The sequence below is a fragment of the Myxocyprinus asiaticus genome, chromosome 28 (genome assembly GCF_019703515.2).
Source record: "Myxocyprinus asiaticus isolate MX2 ecotype Aquarium Trade chromosome 28, UBuf_Myxa_2, whole genome shotgun sequence".
In the NCBI taxonomy this organism is placed as follows: Eukaryota; Metazoa; Chordata; class Actinopteri; order Cypriniformes; family Catostomidae; genus Myxocyprinus; species Myxocyprinus asiaticus.
This window is the reverse complement of record NC_059371.1, coordinates 45,625,059-45,650,058: the sequence shown is the minus strand read 5'-3', so window position 1 is coordinate 45,650,058 and position 25,000 is coordinate 45,625,059. Positions and strand designations below refer to the sequence as shown.

General features: G+C 44.8%; 1 protein-coding gene across 2 annotated transcripts in view; it reads left to right on the top strand.

Moving 5' to 3' along the window:
• LOC127419552 (ephrin type-B receptor 4b) overlaps nt 1-25,000 on the top strand; it is a 38,591-nt gene that overhangs the window by 7,010 nt on the left and 6,581 nt on the right. Inside the window, exons 2-13 of one of the 2 annotated variants that reach the window (XM_051661050.1) lie at nt 6,187-6,257; nt 6,583-6,864; nt 9,754-10,141; nt 16,533-16,688; nt 16,799-17,128; nt 18,092-18,198; nt 18,726-18,885; nt 19,176-19,275; nt 23,177-23,238; nt 23,334-23,447; nt 23,697-23,944; nt 24,034-24,249. In XM_051661050.1, the coding sequence (XP_051517010.1) occupies nt 6,187-6,257; nt 6,583-6,864; nt 9,754-10,141; nt 16,533-16,688; nt 16,799-17,128; nt 18,092-18,198; nt 18,726-18,885; nt 19,176-19,275; nt 23,177-23,238; nt 23,334-23,447; nt 23,697-23,944; nt 24,034-24,249 (2,234 nt within the window). Of the gene's footprint in view, nt 1-6,186; nt 6,258-6,582; nt 6,865-9,753; nt 10,142-16,532; nt 16,689-16,798; nt 17,129-18,073; nt 18,199-18,725; nt 18,886-19,175; nt 19,276-23,176; nt 23,239-23,333; nt 23,448-23,696; nt 23,945-24,033; nt 24,250-25,000 lie in introns of both variants that reach the window. The other variant, XM_051661049.1, reaches the window with a different exon arrangement.

Here is a 25,000-nt window from a genome sequence, read left to right as displayed (position 1 = left end):
ACGGACTGATGACCGGATGTTCTCCTTTAGGATTTTCTGATAGAGAGCAGAATTCATGTTTCCCTCAATTATTGTAAGTCACCCTGAAGCAGCAAAGCATCCCCACACCATCACACTACCACCACCATGCTTGACCGTAGGTATGATGATCTTTTTGTGGAATTCTGTGTTTGATTTACGCCAGATGTAACGGGACCCGTCTTCCAAACAGTTCCACTTTCGACTCATCAGTCCACAGAACATTCTCCCAAAAGGAGGATCATCAGTGTGTGTTTTGGCAAAATTCAGACAAGCCTTAATGTTTTTCTGGGTTAGCAGTGGTTTCCGCCTCGCCACTCTTCCATGGATGGCATTTTTGTCCAGTGTCTTTCTGATAGTGGAGTCATGAACAGTGACCTTTATTGATGCGAGAGAGGCCTGCAGTTCCTTGGATGCTGTCCTTGGCTTTTTTGTGACTTCCTGGATGAGTCGTCGCTGTGCTCTTGGAGGAATTTTGGCAGGACGGCCACTTCTGGGAAGGTTCACTACTGTGCCACGTTTTCTCCATTTGGAGATAATGGCTCTCACTGTGGATCTTTGGAGTCCCAGAGACTTTGAAATAGCTTTGTAACCCTTCTCAGGTTTTTCAATCACCTTTTTCCTCATTATTTCTGGAATTTATTTTGACCTTGGCATAGTGTGCTACTGGGTGAGACATTTTAGGCAACTTCACACTGCTGAAAAAGTTCTGTTTAGGTGTTGATTTGTTTTAACAGGTCTGGGTGCAGCTGAACCCCATTATGAATGCAGTTTCATACATTTGGGGATTTAGAAACTAAAGGGGCAAATACTTTTTCACACAGGCCCAGTTGGTATTGGATAACTTTTTTGCTTTAATAAATGACATTATCATTTAAAAACTGTATTTTGTGTTTACTCTGATTGCCTTTGTTAGATTTTGTTTGAATTTTTGAAACAGTTTAGTATGAGATCCACAAAAACAGAATAAAAACAGGATGGGGGCAAATACTTTTTCATAGCACTGTATGATTTGATTGTCAGTCTTGAAAATCATCCAGATTACTAATCTGAAGACACTCATTGCGACACACACGCAGAGGTCTATAACTGAATGTCACACTGTTTGTTTTCTGTTTACATGTGTTTATAAATGTGTGTGTGAACTGCTGATTCTTCAAGTTCTCTCTCTGTCACTCATTCTGTCTGTCGGTCGCTCTGTAATTAGTTATGATGAGTAGATTAGAGGTGTGTGTGTGTGTCCAGTGTGAGCTGTAATTTAGCTGTTCCACTTCACGGACACTCAGGAATGAGCAGGAATTCTGCCAGCCCTCCGCTCTGTGTGTGTGTGTGTGTGTGTGTGTGTGTGATAAATGAAAATGTCACTCGATCACTTTTTTGGCTCTGAACTCTCTCTTGGGTATTATTGTGTTTTCATTGGAAACAATAGAAGAGAGAGAGACAGACAGTCAGAGAGACAGACAGAATGACTGGACATTTCCCGCTCCTCCCTTCTCTTCCTCTCTCTTTTTTCAGTGGCTCAATTTTTAAATGTTTGAGGTGTAGTTTAATCATGACAGATAGAACGGAAAGAGTGTGTGTATGTATGTGAGTGTGTGTGTGAGTCAGTGTGAGTGTGTGTGTGTGTGTTAATGTGTCAGTGTGTGTGTGTGTGTGTCAGTGTCAGTGTGTGTGTGTGTGTGTGTCAGTGTGTGTGTGAGTGTGTGTCAGTATCAGTGTGTGTGTGTGTGTCAGTGTGAGTGTGTGAGTGTGTGTGTCAGGTCAGTGTGTCAGTGTGAGTGTGTGTGTCAGTGTCAGTGTGTGAGTGTGTGTGTCAGTGTCAGTGTGTGTGTCAGTTTGAGTGTGAGTGTCAGTGTGTGAGTGTGTGTGTCAGTGTAAGTGTGTCAGTGTGAGTGTGTGTGTGTCAGTGTCAGTGAGAGTGTCAGTGTGAGTGTGTGTGTGTGTCAGTGTGTGTCAGTGTGAGTGTGTGTGTGTCAGTGTCAGTGTGAGTGTCAGTGTGTGTCAGTGTAAGTGTGTCAGTGTGAGTGTGTGTGTGTCAGTGTCAGTGAGAGTGTCAGTGTGAGTGTGTGTGTGTGTCAGTGTGTGTCAGTGTGAGTGTGTGTGTGTCAGTGTGTGTCAGTGTGTGTGTGTGTGTCAGTGTCAGTGTGAGTGTCAGTGTGTGTCAGTGTGTGTCAGTGTGAGTGTGTGTGTGTCAGTGTCAGTGAGAGTGTCAGTGTGAGTGTGTGTGTGTCAGTGTGTGAGTGTGTGTGTGTCAGTGTGAGTGTGTGTGTGTCAGTGTCAGTGTGAGTGTCAGTGTGAGTGTGTGTGTGTCAGTGTCAGTGTGAGTGTCAGTTTCAGTGTGAGTGTCAGTGTGAGTGTCAGTGTGAGTGTCAGTGTGAGTGTCAGTGTGTGTGTCAGTGTGAGTGTCAGTGTGAGTGTCAGTGTGAGTGTCAGTGTGTGTGTCAGTGTGAGTGTCAGTGTGAGTGTCAGTGTGAGTGTCAGTGTGAGTGTCAGTGTGTGTGTCAGTGTGAGTGTCAGTGTGACTGTGTGTGTGTCAGTGTCAGTGTGACTGTGTGTGTGTCAGTGTCAGTGTGACTGTGTGTGTGTCAGTGTCAGTGTGTGTGACTGTGTGTGTGTCAGTGTGAGTGTCAGTGTAAGTGTGAGTGTCAGTGTGAGTGTCAGTGTGAGTGTCAGTGTGAGTGTCAGTGTGTGTGTCAGTGTGTGTGTCAGTGTGAGTGTCAGTGTGACTGTGTGTGTGTCAGTGTCAGTGTGACTGTGTGTGTGTCAGTGTCAGTGTGACTGTGTGTGTGTCAGTGTCAGTGTGTGTGTCAGTGTGAGTGTCAGTGTGAGTGTCAGTGTGAGTGTCAGTGTCAGTGTGAGTGTCAGTGTAAGTGTGAGTGTCAGTGTGAGTGTCAGTGTGAGTGTCAGTGTGAGTGTCAGTGTGAGTGTCAGTGTGAGTGTCAGTGTGTGTGTCAGTGTGAGTGTCAGTGTGTGTGTCAGTGTGACTGTGTGTGTGTCAGTGTCAGTGTGACTGTGTGTGTGTCAGTGTGTGTGTCAGTGTGTGTGTCAGTGTGAGTGTCAGTGTCAGTGTGAGTGTCAGTGTAAGTGTGTCAGTGTGAGTGTGTGTGAGTGTCAGTGTCAGTGTGTGTCAGTGTGAGTGTCAGTGTGTGTGTCAGTGTGAGTGTCAGTGTGACTGTGTGTGTGTCAGTGTGACTGTGTGTGTGTCAGTGTCAGTGTGACTGTGTGTGTGTCAGTGTGTGTGTCAGTGTGAGTGTCAGTGTCAGTGTGAGTGTCAGTGTGAGTGTCAGTGTGAGTGTCAGTGTCAGTGTGAGTGTCAGTGTCAGTGTGAGTGTCAGTGTGAGTGTCAGTGTGTGTGTCAGTGTGAGTGTCAGTGTGTGTGTCAGTGTGACTGTGTGTGTGTCAGTGTCAGTGTGACTGTGTGTGTGTCAGTGTGTGTGTCAGTGTGTGTGTCAGTGTGAGTGTCAGTGTGAGTGTCAGTGTCAGTGTGAGTGTCAGTGTAAGTGTGTCAGTGTGAGTGTGTGTGTGTGTGAGTGTCAGTGTCAGTGTGTGTCAGTGTGTCAGTGTGATTGTGTGTGTGTGTTTACTGCTGTAGAACTCTTTCCATCAACATTTCTGCTGCGTTTGGATCTGTGTGTTCCTGCAGTGAAACTGTCGATCTTTACAGTGATGATAAAAGTCTTTTGTTGCAGACGAATAACACAGGAAATGTGAAATGACTGAAGCTGTGTGTGTGTTTGTATGAACTTCATCCGTGCTCCAGTTAAATGCACTTTTATAGGATCAAATGTTAAATTTGGTGTTAATTGCTTACAGTCTGTTTTTGTACGTGTTCCTAAAACAGATGACTGTACAGATATATTTATAGTACAAACACCTCAAGAATTCATCCTACTGCATTGTTATATATGTGAGAAATCAAATGCAAAGTAATAGTGTGTTCATGTCATGTTGGAATTATGTTATTGTTTTTTCTTTTCTTTTTTTTCTCCCTTTTTTCGTCCCCTTTTCTCCCAATTGGGAATGCCCAATTCCCAATGCGCTCTAAGTCCTCATGGTGGCGTAGTGACTCGCCTCAATCCGGGTGGCGGAGGACGAATCTCAGTTGCCTCCACGTCTGAGACCGTCAATCCATGCATCTTATCATGTGGCTTGTTGAGTGCGTTGCCACGGAGACATAGCGCGTGTGGTGGCTTCACGCTATTCTCCACAGCATCCACACACAACTCACCACACGTCCCACCGAGAGCGAGAACCACATTATAGCGACCACGAGGAGGTTACCCCATGTGACTCTACCCTCCCTAGCAACCGGGCCAATTTGGTTGCTTAGGAGACCTGGCTGGAGTCACTCAGCACGCCCTGGATTCAAACTCACGACTCCAGGTGTGATAGTCAGCGTCAATACTCGCTGAGATACCCAGACACCCCCCCTTAATGTCATTATTAAACTCATCATTACAGGTTGAACACTAGTGCTGTCACAATACCAAAATTTCAGTAGTTGGTACAGATACCAGTGAAATTTTACGGTTCTAAATGCCAAATTTTGATACCACAGCTAAAATATGCTATTGAACACACTTCTTGGGCTTATTTAAAAAGTAACATTTCAATGTACATAAATGAAAAGAAATGCATGTTTCCTACAAGTGTTTCTCAGTGAAGTATGCATTGCTTGGGCGTAAGGCCCTACTAAAATCTGTTTAATTTTTTCCCAAATCCATTGCATTTTTTTTACCAAACTTTTATTTAGTACAACATCAGTCTTGCTTGTGCTATATTGCTTCATTTGTATAATTATTATTATTATTATTTTTAATATTACTAAAGTGAATATTACATTTTACTATAAAGTTATTTCTTCAATTTCATACGCTTAGATTTTATTTTGAATCAAGCTTTTATTTTGACGTGTTTTTGACGGAAGTTTCACAAGTCCGGATGAACGGTTCGTCACTTGTCCCCGTGTGATCATTAAAGAGCAAATGCTGTGATTTCATTAAATAAATCAAAAGTTTGCATGTGCTGGATGCTTAATCCTTTATAACACACAGTGTGCATGATTCTGACCGGTCTTCTTCACACATGCATTTAAAGCACGCAGCTCATGCAGTCTAAGATTGCAACCGTTTAATGATCACACTAGGACATAGTCCTAATGTAATGAGCAAGACTGCTCAAAGTTACACTTTTAGGGTGAAAATTTCAGGTTCCTATCTGCTTCCCCACCAGAGATATTCAACCCGAAAGTAAAAAATGGCACTTTCTCGCCCCCATAAAAGCAAAATAAGAGAAGTCTCAAACCTGAAATGTTCTGCATGCACACTGTACTTACCTAGGTACCCCCTAAAACAAAATTAAGACTGAGACTCGAACCCTTCCCATTATAAACTGACCCTAAAAGTGGAACTTTGAGCAATCTTGAGCATTACATTAGGACTTCAGTTTTATGTCTAAGGAACAAGAATGTGCAAAATGTATTTTTATATGTCCATGTACCTTGTAATGTGCTCTAGAGATCAGGTTTTGTTCCATCCTGAGCCGAGATATTGAGGTTTCTGTAAACCGCTGTATAACCAAAATGTGTGTGCCATGACACAAAGATGGCCGCCGTGGTTAAACCAAGTAAAATAAAAAACTGGTGGTTTTGCAATACCAATACATAGAGCTAATCACTCAAAAAATGGTCAAGCAACTTGTATTGGACCACTTGTGATGGACTGACCCAGTTATTTAGAAGAAAGCCACATCCATGCTAATCTGTTTAAGTTTTCAGTTTCATAGCTTCATCATTTTCCAGAGTATTTAGTTATGGAGAGCATTTCTGATAGAGAACCATCATGTATAAAGAACCAATAGCAGCGTCTTCAACAGTTACAGGAAGTGAACACATATTTTTGTTTTATTATGCTATTGTTACCGGGAGCGCTTTATTTGTTCTTAGACATTTTGAATTAATTAATGAATGTAGTGATAAATGTTTGGTTGTTCTCAACAACAAAGCTGTTTTGCGGTTTTGAGTGTTGCCATAGAAACCAATCACTTCTGATGTCCCGGGACGGAACAGCTGCGAGTAGAATCTTTGAGTGGAACATCTTGTAACTGTGATACTTGCGACATGACGTATATAGTTATAATGATGTTATTTCACTCTTGTCTGTCTCTCAGAGGTGCTGATGAACACAAAGCTAGAAACGTCTGATCTGAGATGGACCATTTACCCCAGCAGTGACCCTGAGGTAACACACACACACACACAATACTGTTTTATTCATGGGAAATTAATTGGCTGGTGAAAAGTGTCTCTGTAAGACAGATATAGTGAAAGATGTCATTATGATGTCAGCAGAAAAGGAAAGTAATTTCAGAGGCAGAGCAAGAATTACATTTTGATGAGAGATGATGAATGACTTGCATGCACTGATGAATCGGTCATGAGACCAGGAGCGTGTATTAAGAAAGTAAAGAAGTTTAATTACATGTTGACTTTAATGACTGTGTCCTGAATCCTCCTAGTAATGTTCCTGTAATGTTGACCTTATGTTGTCTGTGTGTTGGCATCAGTGGGAGGAGATGAGCGGTTTGGATGAAGAGGGCAACAGCGTCCGTACCTTTCAGATTTGTCCAGTGGACAGTTCAGTGAGTCACTGGCTGAGGACGAGGTTTATCCCGCGCCGCGGAGCGTCTCAGGTGTATGTGGAGATCCGTTTCACCATGATGGAGTGTTCTGCCATGCCGTCCAACTACCGTACATGCAAAGAGACCTTTAATCTTTATTACTACCAGAGTGACGAGGACAACGCCACACCCACACATCCCACCTGGATGGAGAACCCTTACAGCAAGGTACACACTCTCACACACACTCTCACACACACTCACACACACACATACACCCGCACACACACACACACATATACACACAGTCACTCACACACACACACTCACACAGATACACACACACAAACACACTCACTCACACAGACACACACACACAGAAACACTCACTCACACAGATACACACACACACACTCACACACACGCACACACACACATATACACACAGTCACTCACACACACACACACACACACACACACCCGCACACACACACATATACACACAGTCACTCACACACACACTCACACAGATACACACACACACACTCACACACACTCTCACACACATGCACACACACACACATATACACACAGTCACTCACACACACACACACACACACACATATACACACAGTCACTCACACACACACTCACACAGATACACACACATATACACACAGTCACTCACACACACACATATACACACAGTCACTCACACACACACACACACCCGCACACACACACATATACACACAGTCACTCACACACACACTCACACACACACTCACACAGATACACACACACACACACTCACACAGACACACACACACACACAGAAACACTCACTCACACAGATACACACACACACACACACACACCCGCACACACACACACATATACACACAGTCACTCACACACACACACTCACACAGATACACACACCCACACACACAAACACACTCACTCACACAGACACACACAGAAACACTCACTCACACAGACAGACAGACACACACACACACAGATACAGACTCACACACTCACTCACATAGACACACACATACACACACAGAAACACACTCACTCACAGACACACACATACACACACACACACACACACAGAAACACTCACTCACACTGACACACAGACACAGACTCACACACACACACCCACACACTGACATGCACACACACACATACACACACACTCACTCACACAGACAGACAGACACACTCTCACTCTCACTCACACACTCACACACCCACACACACTCTCACACTCACACATACTCACACACACACATAGACAGACAGACAGACTCACAAACACCACACACACACACTAGAGTGAATACTCAACAAATATTTGTGATGATTTTGCATTGATAGAAAATGAAGCAACATGTTGAATATCAGTAGTATTTCCATAGATTGAAATGTTTTAGTACAAATATATGTAAAAACAATTTTAGGGCTGTTGATTCAGTGCGATTAATTATATAAAACATAATGCTTTAAAAAACGTATTCATGTCCCCTGACTGTAACAAGGAATATTCCTTCCATCAGTGTAATTGAAGTTTGAAGTAGCACCTGTTTTCAGCAGGGGGCAGTCAGTGAAACTCCATCTGTACAGAGAACAAACCACACTCAGACTCGACGCTAGTGACAGCAGAACAGATGGATGGAGCGCAATGCAGGAATCTCGAGACGTGTTTTTCAGTTTCTTGACACAACGACCTAAAAACTCTGCGTTTATGATGCGACGCAACAAAAGTGAGACGCTCCAAAAGCATCCGTCTGATGCAGGTGTACATTGACACGTCCTTAGAAAAGCCCTTATAATAAATCTCGGACTGATTGACAAATTAAATTGCTAAATGGATTTCTGTGTACTGTAGGCCAATGACAGGCTTGTGTTTAATTATATGGAATAAACTATTTACTGCCTTCTAAAGCCACTTTTTGTATTGTCTTATCAACGCTTTACTCGTTTGCCACAGTAATGTAATGCAGGGGTTTTCAAAGACCCCCAAACATGATGATCCCCTCACGAGGGACCCCTTTTCAAAAATATATAGGCGGCTTTATATTTTAGAGAGAAATTCCCTTTGTACTGGGTGAGAAAAATAGTTAGCATTATATTATAAAGACCATGTGTGGTTTGCAAAATTAAATAATTGGCTTTTATTTTGTAATAAAGGAAATGAAGAAAATGAAAAGGAATGATTAAAATATAATATTAAAAAATCTGGAAAATATTGTTTTGTATTAAGTTGAGAGCATATCTTTTTTTATCCACTGTTTGAGTTATATTAGATGTACAAACATGAAGATTTTTTTTTTTTGTTTGTTTTTTAATTATTAAATTTAAATCAGAATAAAATAATAATATTGTCAAATTTAGTTTTATTTATTTATTTATTTATTTTCATTTTTTGCAGACACCCTGGCACCTCCTGGCGGCCTGTTAGGGGTCCCTGGACACCAGTTTGAAAACCCCTGAATTTTAATTATGTGAATTATTATATTTATAAACACATTATAATGATTTAATCATTATTATTATTTGAGGGGTTTCTCAGCAAAAAATTATATATGCAATTAATTGTGTTTAATTCAATTAATTGATCAGCATATCATGTAATTGATTAGATTAAAAACTTCAAATATTTGACAGCCCTATATATATATATATATGTTAATTCAGCAGATGCTTTTATCCATAGTGATGTATATGCAAACCATGCCTCAATTATTTTTAACTCGATTTTTACTGTATTGCTCCTGAATGATGTTTAATTCTGTTTTAATGAATATCTCAGTCCATCTTTTCAACACAATGGCAGTGAATAGTGACTCACTTTAGAGCTTTAGAAAGAACCCAAAAGTGTCATGAGTAGTTCCTGTGTCTCGTGCTTCATATTCCAAGTCTTCTGAAGCCATACAGTACATTTTGGTGAGAGCAACCCAAATTATTACTTTGAGCATTTTGAATCGACTTCTTGGCTTCTAAATATCAAGATATAAGCTGAATATCATCAAAACACAAGAGAAGTATTGCTGTATAATTTTTGATGAGCTACATCACACAGTGATCTCTCGTGTTTCGCTGCAGGTGGACACGGTCGCAGCGGATTTCCTGTTGCGTCGCGGAGGCGAGAGGAAGTTCAACGTGAAGACGGTTCGTGTGGGTCCTCTCTCAAAGAAAGGCTTCTATCTGGCGTTCCAGGCACAGGGGGCGTGTATGGCCCTGCTGTCCATCAGGGTGTTCTTCAAAAAGTGTCCTGCCGTCACAAGGGCATTCTCCTCCTTCCCTGAAACGCTCCCTCATTCGCTGGTGCAGCAGGCGGAGGGTGTATGTGTGGCTAACTCCGCCCCCACGGGCCAGAATCCACGCCCACCCACCATGTTCTGTGGTGAAGACGGGCAGTGGGTGGGGCCTCCGTCGTCGTCGTGTGCATGTAAACCAGGATACGAGCCGGTGGACTCTGATCGCTGCAGACGTGAGTAACACACCAGTCATAAAATGTGTCTACTCGTGATGTGTTGTGTGTGTTTCCTAAAATAAGACAAAAACATTAACATTAGTTGTGTTTTATCACATTAACAACAGTTCCATGAAACAGAGTGATAAACACCATTCATGGTTTATAATGTTCTTTTTAAAGTGACAGGATTCTGGTGATGGAACAATCGCAATGATGCCAGATCTCACGAAACTAACACGTGATCTGGTCTGGAAAAACAAGCCCAAAAGAAGTAGCTTGCCTCACAGATATAAGCAAAAATAACAGATCCATTTAGTTTGTTTTCGTTCCTTCAATCGGTTCGAAAAATGTGAAAGTGTGAACTGTCAGCAGTGTATTCTAGTCATGAACGTAGACAGGAAGGAGGAGGTTTGACTGGCATCTGAAGTGGTAAATGTTTTTTAACCTGAGGTTTAAGAGCAGCTAAATCTGAAGTTGATGATAGCACAATAATAGACCAGTATGATACAATGTTTCTGTCTGTCCAAAAGTAATAAGTAAAATATTTAGATGATAAATCACTATATGTTAATGAGCTCATAATGAAGTGTATATAAAACACTGCTGGCTCTCTCTCTCGACTCTAATGTGAAAAACTAGTGGTCTGGATTCAGTATTTGTGTGTGTTTCATTGTGCTGTTCTCAGTGTGAAGCAGCTGTGTTTGTACTGATCACTGTGTGTGAGTGTGTGTGTTGGTGTTTTTAGTAGTGTTTGATGAAATGCTCTTTTAATGAGCTGTAATGGGTCTTTTGGGTGTGGCTGAGGATTATGGGTAATATGAGCCAGCTGACGTGTTCACACCCCTCACAGTAATCACTCAGTCTCTCTCTATTTCTGCTTTTCTTTCTGCTCCCTCATGAACACACACACACTCACACACACACACACACACCACCATCATCATCATCGGCGGTCACTCGAGGCGAGTATGACCGTCCTCTCCATTGGGTCGTCTACTTGTGGGTCTACAGATGGCTTTAGAGGCCAATCTGCAATCCACATACTTTGGTGCAGTGTGGGCAGGAGAGAGTTGTAGTGGTTGGTGGTGGTTGAGCCTTTTTTCTTTCTCCTTGCAAAGCTGTCGCTTTGTCTCGGCGGCATGGCGGACTTCTATTTCATGACGTGCAGCTCCTTCCTGCACGGATTTCTTCCAGGAGCACCTGTCCAGTGTAATGTGTTCCCAGTTGCTTGATGTGATGTGGAATTTCTTCAGAATGGTCTTGATATTGACCTTGTAACGTTTCTTTTGCCCACCAGTGGTTCGCTGACCTTCCTTCAGCTGAGAGTACAGGATCTGTTTGGGGAGACGTGTGTTGGACATGCGGATGACATGGCCTGTCCATCGGAGTTGGTACTGCATTATTGTGGTGGTGATGCTGGTCAAGTTGGCTTCCTCCAAAACACTGATGTTGGGGCGTCTGTCCTCCCAGCTGATCCTCAGAAACTTTCGTAAGGTGTTTCGTAAGGAAACTTTTTTTTGGTGGTGTTGTTCCAGGGCTCTCATGTGCCTGCTGTAGGTGGTCCATGACTTGGCTCCATACAGCAGGGTGGGGAGGACAATGGCTCTGTAGACTAGGAGTTTTGTTTGGGCCTTTAGGTCTCGGTCTTCAAAGTCTCTTTTCCTGAGTCTGGCGTAGGCTGTACTGGCACAACTCAGGCAATGGTTGACCTCAGAGTTGATGTCAGCTTTTGAGGAAAGAAGACAGCCGAGGTAGGGGAAGTGGTCCACGTTTTCAAGAGTGGTGTTGTCCACTTTTATGGTGGGCTGGGTAGATGGCTGGTTGGATGAAGGTTGATGTAGGACCTGGGTGGTCTTGATGTTTAAGGCTAGGTCCAGGGCGCTGTATGCCTTGGCAAAGGTATTCAGTATGCCCTGGAGGTCTTCTGTGGAGTGTGCTGCGATGACATTGTTGTCCGCGTACTGTGATGGTGGTGTTGCTGACTTTGCTCTGGGTCTTGAACCTGTTAAGGTTGTAGAGTCTGCCGTCAGTTCTGTACGGGATTGGGATCCCCTGTGGCAGCTCTTTGCCAATGAGGTGGGGTATGGCAGCAATGAAGATGGCAAACGGGGTGGGTGTGATGTCGCATCCCTGTTTGACCCCCATTTCCACAGTGAAAGGCTCGGACTCAGAGCTGCTGTTGCTGAGCAATGTGACTGACATGATTTTATGTAGAAGCCTCAGTATTCTGATGTACTTGTCATGGCAGACGTACCTTGATAGGGTTAGGTTAGGGTTAGGGTTAGGTATGCTCCACAGAGCCTGGTGGTCTACCGTATCAAAAGCCTTTGTCAGGTCTATGAAGGCCATGTACAAAGGCTGCCTTTGTTTACGGCATTTTTTCTGTAGTTGGCATGCTGTGAATATCATGTCTGCTGTACTTCTGGATGGGCGGAAGCCACACAGTGATTCTGGGAGTACTTCCTCAGACAGTGGTAGCAGTTGGTTTGTGAGGACACGAGCAAGGTCTTTGCCTGTTGTTGACAGGAGCGAGATGCCCCTGTAATTTCCACATTCAGCCTTGTCCCCCTTCTTGAATATGGTCACTATTAGAGCTTCCCTGAGCTCTGAGGGAAGTTCTTTTTCACAGACCTTGAGGAGTAGGGCATGGATGTGGTACAGGAGTTCTGATCCACCTTCCTTTAAGATCTCAGCTGGGATCCCATCTCGACTGGCGGCCTTGTTATTCTTAAGGCTCCTGATGGCATCTTGAACCTCTGTTATAGCTGGAGGTTCCTCCATGTCTTCTCTACTGGTTCTCTGATGGATGTGGCTGGTATTGTCTGTTTCAGTTGTGCTGTCACGGTTGAGAAGTTCTTGGAAGTGCTCCTCCCATTGGGCATTAATGGACTCATTGTCCTTCAGCAGCTCCTGCCCATCCTTTTGAGTGCTGGGGGTTAAGGCCGCGGTAGCTTGGACCATAGATGGCCTTGGTAGCGCTGAAAAAGGCCTTTTCTGTCCACCAAGAGTTCTTTAGCTCCCTCACCCATCTCTGGACATCCGCCTTGGCTCTGGAGTGAGCCACCCTTTTGGCCTTGCAGGTTACATTATTTTGCCAGGCACGAAAGGTTTTCCTTTTCTTGGAGATGAGTTGTTCTACCTCTGTGTCATTCTCATCAAACCAGTCCTGGACTTGTAACCAAGAATGGTTTTGCAGGTAGCTAGGATGGTGGATTTGAGCAGGCTCCAGTGCTCTTCGATGTCATCAGGGTATTCCTGTTGGAGGCTTTCCTCGAGAGGCCTGAAGTCGCTGCTGGATGGCAGATTCATCTAGGCTTTCAAGGTCTTGGTCGGATCTGCTTCTTTTGTGGAGTGGATGAGGTGATGATCTGTCCAGCAGTCATCTGCATTGATCATGGCCCTTGTGATGTTCACGTCATGGTGGTCCCTGGCTCGCACAATGACATAGTCAATGAGATGCCATTGTTTGGATCGGGGGTGTATCCAAGATGCCTTAAGTTTGTTTTTCTGGTGAAAGAGAGTGTTAGTGATGGTGAGGTCATACTGAACACACATGCTGAGAAGCGTAACTCCATTGGAGTTGATGTTCCCGATGCCTTCCTTTCCTATAGCGCCCTTCCAGAGGTGTTGGTCTCGGCCGACCCTGGCATTGATATCTCCTAGGTGAATAATCTTATCCTCCCTGGGGATTCTTGACAGTGCAGGTGCAGAAGGTCTCTTTTACTTCCTCTTCAGAGTCTAAACTAGGGGCATAGGCACTCACAACTGTTGCCATCTGGTTGTTGGCAAGCACCAGACGAATGGTCATGAGATGCTCACTGATCCCCACAAGAAGTTCAGAGAGGTGGCTGATGAGCTGGTTCCTAATGGCAAATCCAACACCATGGATCCTGGGCTCATCAGCAGCTTTTCCTTTCCATAAGAAATTGTAGCCACCCTTCTCCTCCTTCAGTTGTCCTTCGTAGGGTTTCAGAAGGGCAGCTAGGTCAATCCGGTATCTCCTCAGTTCTCTAGCGATGATCGCAGATCTCTTCTCCGGTCTGTCACTGGTTGCACTATCCATCAGTGTGCGCACATTCCAGGCTCCAAAGTTCATAATTCTGTGTTTCTGACCGCGAATGGTGATCCCTCTGGATGCGGTAATCCAGTCGTAATGTTTGAGGCAGGCTATTTTTAGGGCACCTTTTCTGGCCCCTTCCCCAGGTGGGGTGAGCAGAGTGGATCCTAAAGAGGGCTGCTCAGTCGTGGGTGTAGCTGCCGAAGGGCTCTTTCTGCCTCGTTCCAAGAGCCCAGTGACTGAATCTAGTACCTACCGCCTAATGTGCCGGTTCATGATTGGGGCTTCTGGATCTCAATATCCTGCCCCCGTTGCCACTTGCTGGTCGCCATAGGACTTAAACCGGGATGTTAGGGTGGATTCCCTTTAAAGATGATGCCTGTGTGTGATTTTGTTTAACGTGGGGAGACTGGTGCACGGACAGCCACCACATGGTCCTTGACAGATCTGGGTCAGGATCCAGTGGCATGGAGTCCAAGACGACTGAGGGTCCTTTTCTGCTGCAGCCTTCATCCGCCTTCCCAGCCGTTGAGATGCTCCCCTAAAGCCAGCCATCATCCTCCGCCTGTTCCACCATTGTGGTCTTGGTTGGATTGTCAGGGACTTCCCCCTCGACCTTACCGCCATAGGTGGCCTTACCAGGAGCATAGCTCCAGGCGGCATTGCTCTCGGGATCTCAGGACCACACAAGCCTCTCCACCACGACAAGGTGACAATCCCTGGAGAGATACACGCACGCACACACACACCACGCACGCACACGCACATACACACACACCCCACATGCACACACTCACACACACACACACCACACACATGCACACACTTACACACGCAACACACTCACACACACACACACTCACACACACAGATACACACACTCTCACACACACAGATACACGCACACCACACACGGAAGCACGCACACACACCACACACGCAAGAACGCACACACACCACACATGCACACACCACACACACACTCTCACACACAGATACACGCAAGCACGAAACCCCAGGGTCCAAAGCAACTACTCTCAAAATTTTAACTCTAGGCACTACCAAGTAGTGTTTACCAGATGCTGACTGGGCCATTCAAGACTAACACATGCGTTTTTACTGACTGGTGAAGATCCTCCCATATGTATACCTTGCCAAACCCCTATGAGCATCAAGCACATTCTATTGAACTGTAAAACTTTTGGAACTATCAAACAATGCTTCTATACAGTGACTTCCTTAATAAACATTTAAAAAAAAGTACCATCTGAACAGTTTTTATCTTGGATAAACTTAAAGTGTCTTATCTAATATTGCAAATATGTATTGACGAACCTTTGTTTGCCATGTGAATAGCCTAGTTGCTGACATGGTGTTAAAACTAAATAAACAAACAAACACACGCAAGCATGCACCCACACACTCACACGCACACCACACACACTCGCACACAGATAAACACATGCACATGCATGCACACACACACACACTCACGCTCGCACACACACACACACATACACACACACACAAACAGTGCAGCAGGTGGCTGAATTTGTTTGTACTAATTGCTCTTTGAGTCTCTTTGTGTGTGTGTGTGTGTGTGTGTGTGTGTGTGTGTGTGTCACGCCCCGTCTGACTCTATTATTTGAGTACAACAGGCAGGTCATTGAGGGCCTGAGACCAGATTGAGTGTGTTTAACCAACACCTCCCCCAAACACACACAGATTTAAGATGAAGGCCGGATGATTGTGACTTTTGGCTGTTTAACATCAGAGAGAGAGAACAGACCAGCGAGAAACGCAGACAATTTGAGTTTGTACTTCAGTCAGGAGAAACTAACTAAAAGTAGTGACACCAGTACAACAGAAACTGAACTACGTCTCACTCGCTGTTTGCAGAATAGTGTAGCTTTATCAGTGAGCAGTAATCCAGTTTTTATTCCAACATCACAGAAAATTCATCACACATTGTTTTGTGCTATTTATACTGTGAAATTGATAAATAACAGAAATATTCCTCTGATTGCTTTAGAATAATGTAATCAAAATCACATATCCCCCCTTAAAGAGATATGTCATCATTTACTCAACCTCATGTTGACACAAAATGAACAAAATGAATCGATATCAGTGTGTCTGTTCAATACAATGGCAGTTAAAAGCTTAGAAAAGGTGTTATAAAAGTCATCCATGTGACTCATGTGTCATATTTCAAGTCTTCTGAAGACATATGATCACTGATCAGACTGTGGATGAAGCCATTTAAAAATTCTGTGAACTTCCTGTAAAGATGCTGTCATGTTTTCCCCATCATTCTGAATAAGATTCATTGTGTGTGTGTGTGTGCAGCGTGTGGATCGAGTCAGTATAAAGCGTCTGTTGGCAGCAGTTTGTGTCGGGTGTGTCCAGAGAACAGTAACACACATTCTTCAGGATCCAGTGTGTGTTTGTGTCGCTCAGGATTCTACAGAGCAGCCAATGACCTCCCTGATACAGCCTGCACTAGTAAGACACAATTTAAAGACATATTTCACAATATAGTTCTTATTTTCTGGGAAGTTAGTGAAAATGGTTTGCACATGACATGAGTGTGTGCTGATACTGTGTTTGTCCAGAACCGCCGTCGGCGCCGCGCAGCATCATTACTCAGATCAACGATACGGTGGTGACTCTGGAGTGGTCAGAACCGCTGGACCGTGGCGGCCGCTCCGATCTCACATACAGCATCGAGTGTGTGCGCTGCGGAGCATTCATGTGTGTTCCCTGCGCAGACAGCATCACCTACAAGCCTGGGCAGGTGGCCGTGACGGGGAGGCGTGTTGTCATCCGTGGGCTCCTCCCACACACCACGTACACCTTCACTGTCCTTGCTCAGAACGGAGTGAGCGCTGTCAGTTACACAAGCCCCGCCTCCACCTCCATCAACGTCACCACTAGCAGAGACGGTGAGCATCACGTTTCCTTCATTATCAATCTCAATCTGTCCAGCTCATATTTCACCACAAAACCAACAGAATAACAAAAGGAAATCTAGAAACAGTTGACTGAAATAATCCATTGATAGTATGTTGTGTTTTTCCCCGCTGAACATTAATGACCTCACTCAAACACATCCTATATACAGTATGTGACATTAATCACTGTGTCTGTGTGTGTCTGTGTGTGTGTGTGTGTGCATGTGTGTGTATGTATGTATGTGTGTATGTATGTGTGTGTCTGTGTGTATGTCTGTGTCTGTGTGTGTGTGTCTTTGTGTGTCTGTGTGTATGTGTGTGTGTGTCTGTGTGTATGTGTGTGTGTATCTGTGTGTGTGTGTCTTTGTGTGTCTGTGTGTGTGTGTACGTGTCTGTGTGTGTGTCTGTGTCTGTGTGTGTGTCTGTCTGTCTGTCTCTGTGTGTGTGTGTGTGTCTGTGTGTCTGTCTGTCTGTGTGTGTGTGTCTGTCTGTCTGTGTGTGTGTGTGTGTCTGTCTGTCTGTCTGTGTGTGTGTGTGTGTCTGTCTGTCTGTGTGTGTCTGTCTGTCTGTGTCTGTCTGTGTGTGTGTGTCTGTCTGTGTGTGTGTGTGTCTGTCTGTCTGTGTGTGTGTGTGTGTGTCTGTCTGTCTGTGTCTGTCTGTCTGTGTGTGTGTCTCTGTGTCTGTGTCTGTCTGTCTGTCTGTGTGTGTGTGTGTGTCTCTGTGTCTGTCTGTCTGTGTGTGTGTGTGTGTGTGTGTGTGTGTGTCTCTGTGTCTGTCTGTCTGTGTCTGTGTGTCTGTCTATGTCTGTCTGTCTCTCTGTGTCTGTCTCTCTGTGTCTGTCTCTCTGTGTCTGTCTGTCTGTGTCTGTGTCTGTGTCTGTGTCTGTGTGTGTGTGTGTGTGTGTGTGTGTGTGTGTGTGTGTGTGTGTGTGTGTAGTGACGATTCCTGTATCAGGTATCAAGAGAACGGGAGCATCGGAGACGAGTGTGTCGCTCAGTTGGCCCGTTCCTCCACAGACGCATCACAACATTCAGGAGTATCAGCTGAGATACAGTTTAAAGGTGAGAGACAAACAGACATGGAGAGCTAGATGTGGCGTGTGTTCAAAGAGTCTTTTAATTACTGAGATAATCTCCGCGGTTCTATCGTAGGAAAGAGTGTAACGGTCAACTGGCTTTTTACGACAGTTAGCTGTTGCTTTACAAATGAATGGGGAGAGCTGTAAACTGACACCTACCTGTCGCAAAATTGTCCGTGTCTTCCCTTATGAAACAGCAATATACTCCACACATAGTTCATTCCAAAAGGATTGTTTAGTGCAAAACATGTTGAAGATTAGTGGACAGGCGGTCAGTTCATTAAGTGATGAGCTGTTTTCTCACACACTGTTTTATTCAGCACACTGAAGCATCTCCTCCATAGACATCCATTCAAAAAGAACAACCTCTTGTCTCCTTGCCAGTGTACCACCATAGAATATCTGTGGGACTGCCGCGTTATGCTATTTTATGCTAAGCTTGTAGGCTCCCCTATTAGAACAGCTCTGGTTTGTTTCACCTGTTCCTGACCTTTGACCTGTGTTGTGTAGGGTCAGGATGATGGCTGGCAGTACATCAGCAGTAAGAGTAACTCTGTGGTTCTGAACGATCTCACTCGTGCATCACAGTATCAGGTCCAGATCCGAGCCAGAACCATCGCTGGATACGGACACTTCAGTCCCGCTGCTACCATCAGCACACTTCCTGACGGTACACAGACACACACACACACACACACACACACGTTTACTCTCTAAATGAGCACATACAATAGACTTCTGTTGCATTACTACACACTTTCCCTAATACCACCACTGACAGAACAACATGATTTACTGGATGAAGCATTTTTCATCTGAGGACATCCCGAAGGTCCCCAAAGATGGTTTGGTCAGATATAGCTCACTTTTGAGAACCATTGTGTCCTCAAACTATCTTGAAATTACACACACACATATTGTTGCCCGACACACACTTGACGTCTGTGTTTTGTCTCTCAGAAGAGGAATCTCCATCACGTTTGGTGCTCACTGGCGTGCTGGTCGCTATTGGACTGCTCATCCTCATCGCCGTGGTGATTGTTGCCGTGTTCTGCTTCAGGTAAGATCTGGTGTGCATTGCTGTGATGATGAATGAGGGGGCGGGGTCACAGGAACTGACTGTCTGTACGGAGCGTCACAAGCAAATCACATGATCTGCAGCCGGAGAACTTTTCTGGACAACCCCTAGATAATGAACTACATGCACTCACTATATAGTGAACAAGTGAGCGATTTCAGACCCAACATGTTTGCATTTGTCTATTGCATGTATGATTTCACTCTAGACAGAGAGAGAATGTGTGTGTGTGTGTGTGTGTGAAGGGAACAGGATGTGTCCACCCAGTGCTGTCTCCATACAGACTCTTACTGGAACAATGCATCTGACCCCAGGAGCACACACACAACACACACAACACACAACTCACACACTCTCACACAACTCACACACAACACACACACACAGCACACACTCTCACACAACTCACACAACACACACTCTCACACAAACTCACACACAGCACACACTCTCACACAAACTCACACACAACTCACACACTCTCACACAACACACAACAACACACACTCTCACACAAACTCACACACAACTCACACACAACACACACACAGCACACACTATCACACAAACTCACACACACACAACACACACTCCCACACAAACTCACACACAAACACTCACACAACTCACACACAAACACTCACACACACACACACCCACACACACCACACGCACTCTCACACACAACACACACTCTCTCACACACACACACACACACACACACAAAACACACACTCTCACACAGACAACTCACACTCTCTCACACAACACACACACACACACGCTCACACACACACACACGCTCACACACAACACACACACACTCACACACAACACAACACACACACACTCACACACAACACAACACACACCTTCTCTATTCCTGTTCTGTTAGAGACACACTTGTGTATAAATCTACACACAAACACTGATTGTTTGGATTGTGAGTAACTTGAATACAGAGTGTGTAGTGAGAGTTTTGTGAGCACACATGATACACATCACTGGTGCTCAACTTTCATCTGTAAGCAGAGATTCAGCCACTTCAGGTCATGTGACAAGTTTATAATACAATCCCAGTGTGTCACATGACCTGATCAGAGCGGGAGCACAGCTGCAGGGTGGGGCTGGGCGATATGTAAAAAATATTTTAGCGATAATTGCATAAAAAATATATTGTGATATTTGATTCCCCCTGCCGAGGGTCGGTGAATTTTTTTGCTTTATTGATTTTGCTTAAATTTTATTTTTAAATTTCTTATTTTAATTTGCCTTGAGCAAAGCACTTAACTCCAGGTTGCTCCAGGGGAATTGTCCCTATAATAAGTGCACTGTAAGTTGCTAAAAGCATCTCCCAAATGCATAAATGTGAAGTGTAACCCATTTTTGGGGCCTGGGTAGCTCAGTGGTAAAATACACTGTCTATCACCCTTGGAGTTTGCTAGCTCGCTAGTTTGAATCGCAGGGTGTGCTGAGTGACTCCAGCCAGGTCTCCTAAGCAACCAAATTGGCCCGGTTGCTAGGGAGGGTAGAGTCACATGGGGTAACCTCCTCGTGGTCACTATAATGTGATTCTCGCTTTCGGTGGGGCTCGTGGCGAGTTGTGCGTGGATGCCGCGGAGAATAGCGTGAAGCCTCCACTCATGCTATGTCTCCATGGTAACGCACTCAACAAGCCACATGATAAGATGTGAGGGTTGACGATCTCAGACATGAAAAACTTAAAAGACATTTCTAAATTCAAATTGCACTTTAAATGGAAAAAAAAAAACAACTATAAAATAAAGTGTTACAAAAATGTATTTACGCACCTCCCCAAATCCAAACATTCACCGTCTCCAGCAGCTCCATTTGCATCATAGAATCTGCGATGCATGCCAACTGGCGAGGAAATAAAGTGAATTAAACTCACAGCACCTCCTGAGATGATCGGAGATCATTTGCAGCATTCTCATAAACGACATTAATCTAGCAAACACATTTCAGACGAATGAAACAGAGAAAAAGAGTGAAAACTCTTTACATGCTCATGCTGCACACCTCTGAACAAACAGCGAATCAGACACGAGCATTGACGGCTTTTCTTTTGTCTGTTCTTAAAAATATAATAAAGTGTGTTTCTTAGTGACTAACAGCATTTCTTGTCATGTGTCACTCCGAGATGTCTTACAGGTCGCCCGCCTGTTACAAAATTACCCGCGCATGAAACACATTTAGACGAGGAGCTTGTGAACTGGATTCAACTTCGTTGCATTTGGCAGGTGGCGGGTGCTATTTCACACCCTGATCACCGTTTAATATAACTGCCGACTTCCCAGATCCATGGTTTTGCCATTTCCCGATATTGTCGATCATCATCTGTTCGCAATCGGCATCGGGGTCTTTGTAAGACATCATCGATATCCGATTACATCATCCTATCGCCCCATCGTCTCTTCACACAACAGACTCACGAGACAAGGGTTCTGTCAAACACACACACACACACACACACATGCGTGGTGCATCAACACCTTCTGTGGAATCTAATCAAATATAAAAACTCTTATCCAGCACGAGAAGAACATCACGGGACTCATTCTGTTTTAATAAACACATCTGTCTCTAAAGACAATAATTCATCTTTTTAAACTAACTAGTTTAGATTAACAGACACAGACCCCGTTTACACCTGGTAATGAGATACGACTCGGTGAGACACATCTCTGTTTACTAAATACATCTACTGTGGATCACGTGTAAACGGGCTCATAGATAATGAGAATCCAGCAAGTTCAATCGGCCCATAACTGGCCTCGCTGTTGTGTCAACATACTGTCTGGGTAGCTCAGTGGTAAAAGACGCTGGCTACCACCACTGGAGTTTGCTAGCTCGCTAGTTTGAATCGCAGGGCGTGCTGAGTGACTCCAGCCAGGTCTCCTTAGCAACCAAATTGGCCCAGTTGCTAGGGAGGGTAGAGTCACATGGGGTAACCTCCTCGTGGTCGCTATATTGTGGTTTGTTCTCGGTGGGGCGCGTGGTGAGTTGAGCGTGGTTGCCGCAGTGGATGGCGTGAAGCCTCCACACGCGCTATGTCTCCGTGGCAACACACTCAACAAGCCACGTGATAAGATGCGCGGATTGACTGTCTCAGACGCGGAGGCAACTGGGATTCGTCCTCCGCCACCCGGACTGAGGCGAATCACTTTGTGACCACGAGGACTTAGAGCGCACTGGGAATTGGGCATTCCAAATCGGGAGAAAAAGGGGAAAAATCCCCCCCCCAAAAAAAATACAAAAATACCGCAAGACACGCGTGCAGATCTCCACATACCATGTGCACCGAGCTCATTCTTAGATATATGTGTGTGGTTTTTTTCACGTGTATATGTTGTATCACTGTTAATAATGTATCACTGTCAACAGGCGTTTCTTAAAAAACCTGTCAAGAAAATGTCCTGGTCATATTTAACCCCAAATCAATATTAAAAGAAAATTCAAGAAAGTAAAGCTTCAGTTTAGGGCCATTCAGATTTTTTGCATGTAACATCATTTACAGGACACAGAGCGATTTCACTTCCGGGTTTGAATGACGGCCAAGTTTGGTTTGTTTAGATGATGTGAACGCAGTTCTGTGAGAATCATCCCAATAATAATGTTACAGAAAATACACATGTGCACTTTGTCTAATGTCATTTAACTGTGTGGACTGTAAATGATATTCTTGTGTTGTTGAGATGATACAGTCACATGCTGGTCATGATATACTGTAACAATACACTATCACATTAGTGTGTACACATCATCATACTGTGTGCAAATGTGCACTTCATCTGACGTTTATTAGATCATTAACACAACACTACTGTCTCTGTGTGTGTGTGTGTGTGTGTGTGTGTGTCAGGCGCTCGAGCAGGACGAGGGATCCAGACGCAGATAAGAGTGCTCAGTTTATGATGGGTCAAGGTGAGTGTCTCAGCCAATCAGATCATCTCAGCTTTGAGTTTAAAACTCTTCTGAATGCACTGTGGTGACGGTCGTGTGTTGCCATGGTTTCACAGGTATTAAAGTGTACATCGATCCGTTTACATACGAGGACCCAAACGAGGCCGTGAGGGAATTCGCCAAAGAGATCGACGTGTCATTCGTCAAAATCGAGGAGGTTATTGGTGCTGGTGAGAGCTCTGTGTGTGTGTGTGTGTGTGTGTGTGTGTGTGTCCAGATGTGGTGTGTGTCTCATGTTTCATGGGTGAACAGCAGACACACACACACACTTTGAAGCTGATTAAAGCACATCTCATGTTACAGTATTGTGTGTGTGAATGTGATATTGTTCATATGAGCTGTCACTCATAGTTCCGTGTGCGTGTGCGTGTGCGTGTGTGTGTGTGTGTGTGTGTGTGTGTGTGTGTGTGTGTGTGCAGGTGAGTTTGGTGAGGTGTGTCGTGGCCGGTTGAAGGTTCCCGGTAAGAAAGAGAACTATGTGGCCATTAAAACACTGAAGGACGGCTACACAGATAAGCAGAGGCGGGACTTCCTGTCTGAGGCATCAATCATGGGTCAGTTCCAGCATCCTAACATCATTCACCTGGAGGGAGTGATTACAGCTTCCTGTCCGGTCATGATACTGACTGAATACATGGAGAACGGAGCACTCGACTCATTCCTGAGGGTCAGTTACCTGTCTGTCTGTCTGTCCAATCTGTCTCACTGCTCAGAGTTCATGATGAATAATCTTGCTGTCTCTCTCTCTCTGTGCAGTTGAATGACGGTCAGTTCACTCCCATTCAGTTGGTGGGAATGTTGCGTGGAATCGCGTCAGGTATGAAGTATCTGTCGGAGATGAGTTTCGTTCACCGCGATCTGGCCGCACGCAACATCCTGGTCAACAGTAATCTGGTGTGTAAGGTGTCTGACTTCGGCCTGTCCAGATTCCTGACAGAAAACTCCTCAGATCCGACATACACCAGCTCACTGGTGAGAACACACACACACACACGCACATACACACACACACACACACACACACGACATACACACACACACACACACACACACACATATACATACACACACACATGACACACTCTCACATACACACACTCTCACACACACACACCTGCACACACTCACGCACACATGCACACACACACTCGCACACATACACACACACATGCACACACATGCACACACACTCGCACACATGCACGCACACACACACATACATACGCACGCACACGCATACACACGCACACATACACGCACACACATACATACACACACATACATACACACACACACGACACACTTACGCACACACACACCTGCACACACTCACGCACACATGTACACACGCACACACACATGCGCACACACATGCGCACACATGCACACACACTCGCACACATGCACGCACACACACACATACATACGCACGCACACGCATACACACGCACACATACATACACACACATACATACACACACACACGACACACTTACGCACACACACACCTGCACACACTCACGCACACATGCACACACTCTCACATGTACACACGCACACACACATGCGCACACACATGCGCACACACACACACACATGCACACACACATGCACACACACATGCGCACACACACACACATGCGCACACACACACACTCGCATGCACACACACACACATGCACACACACACACTCACACACATGCACGCACACACACACACGTA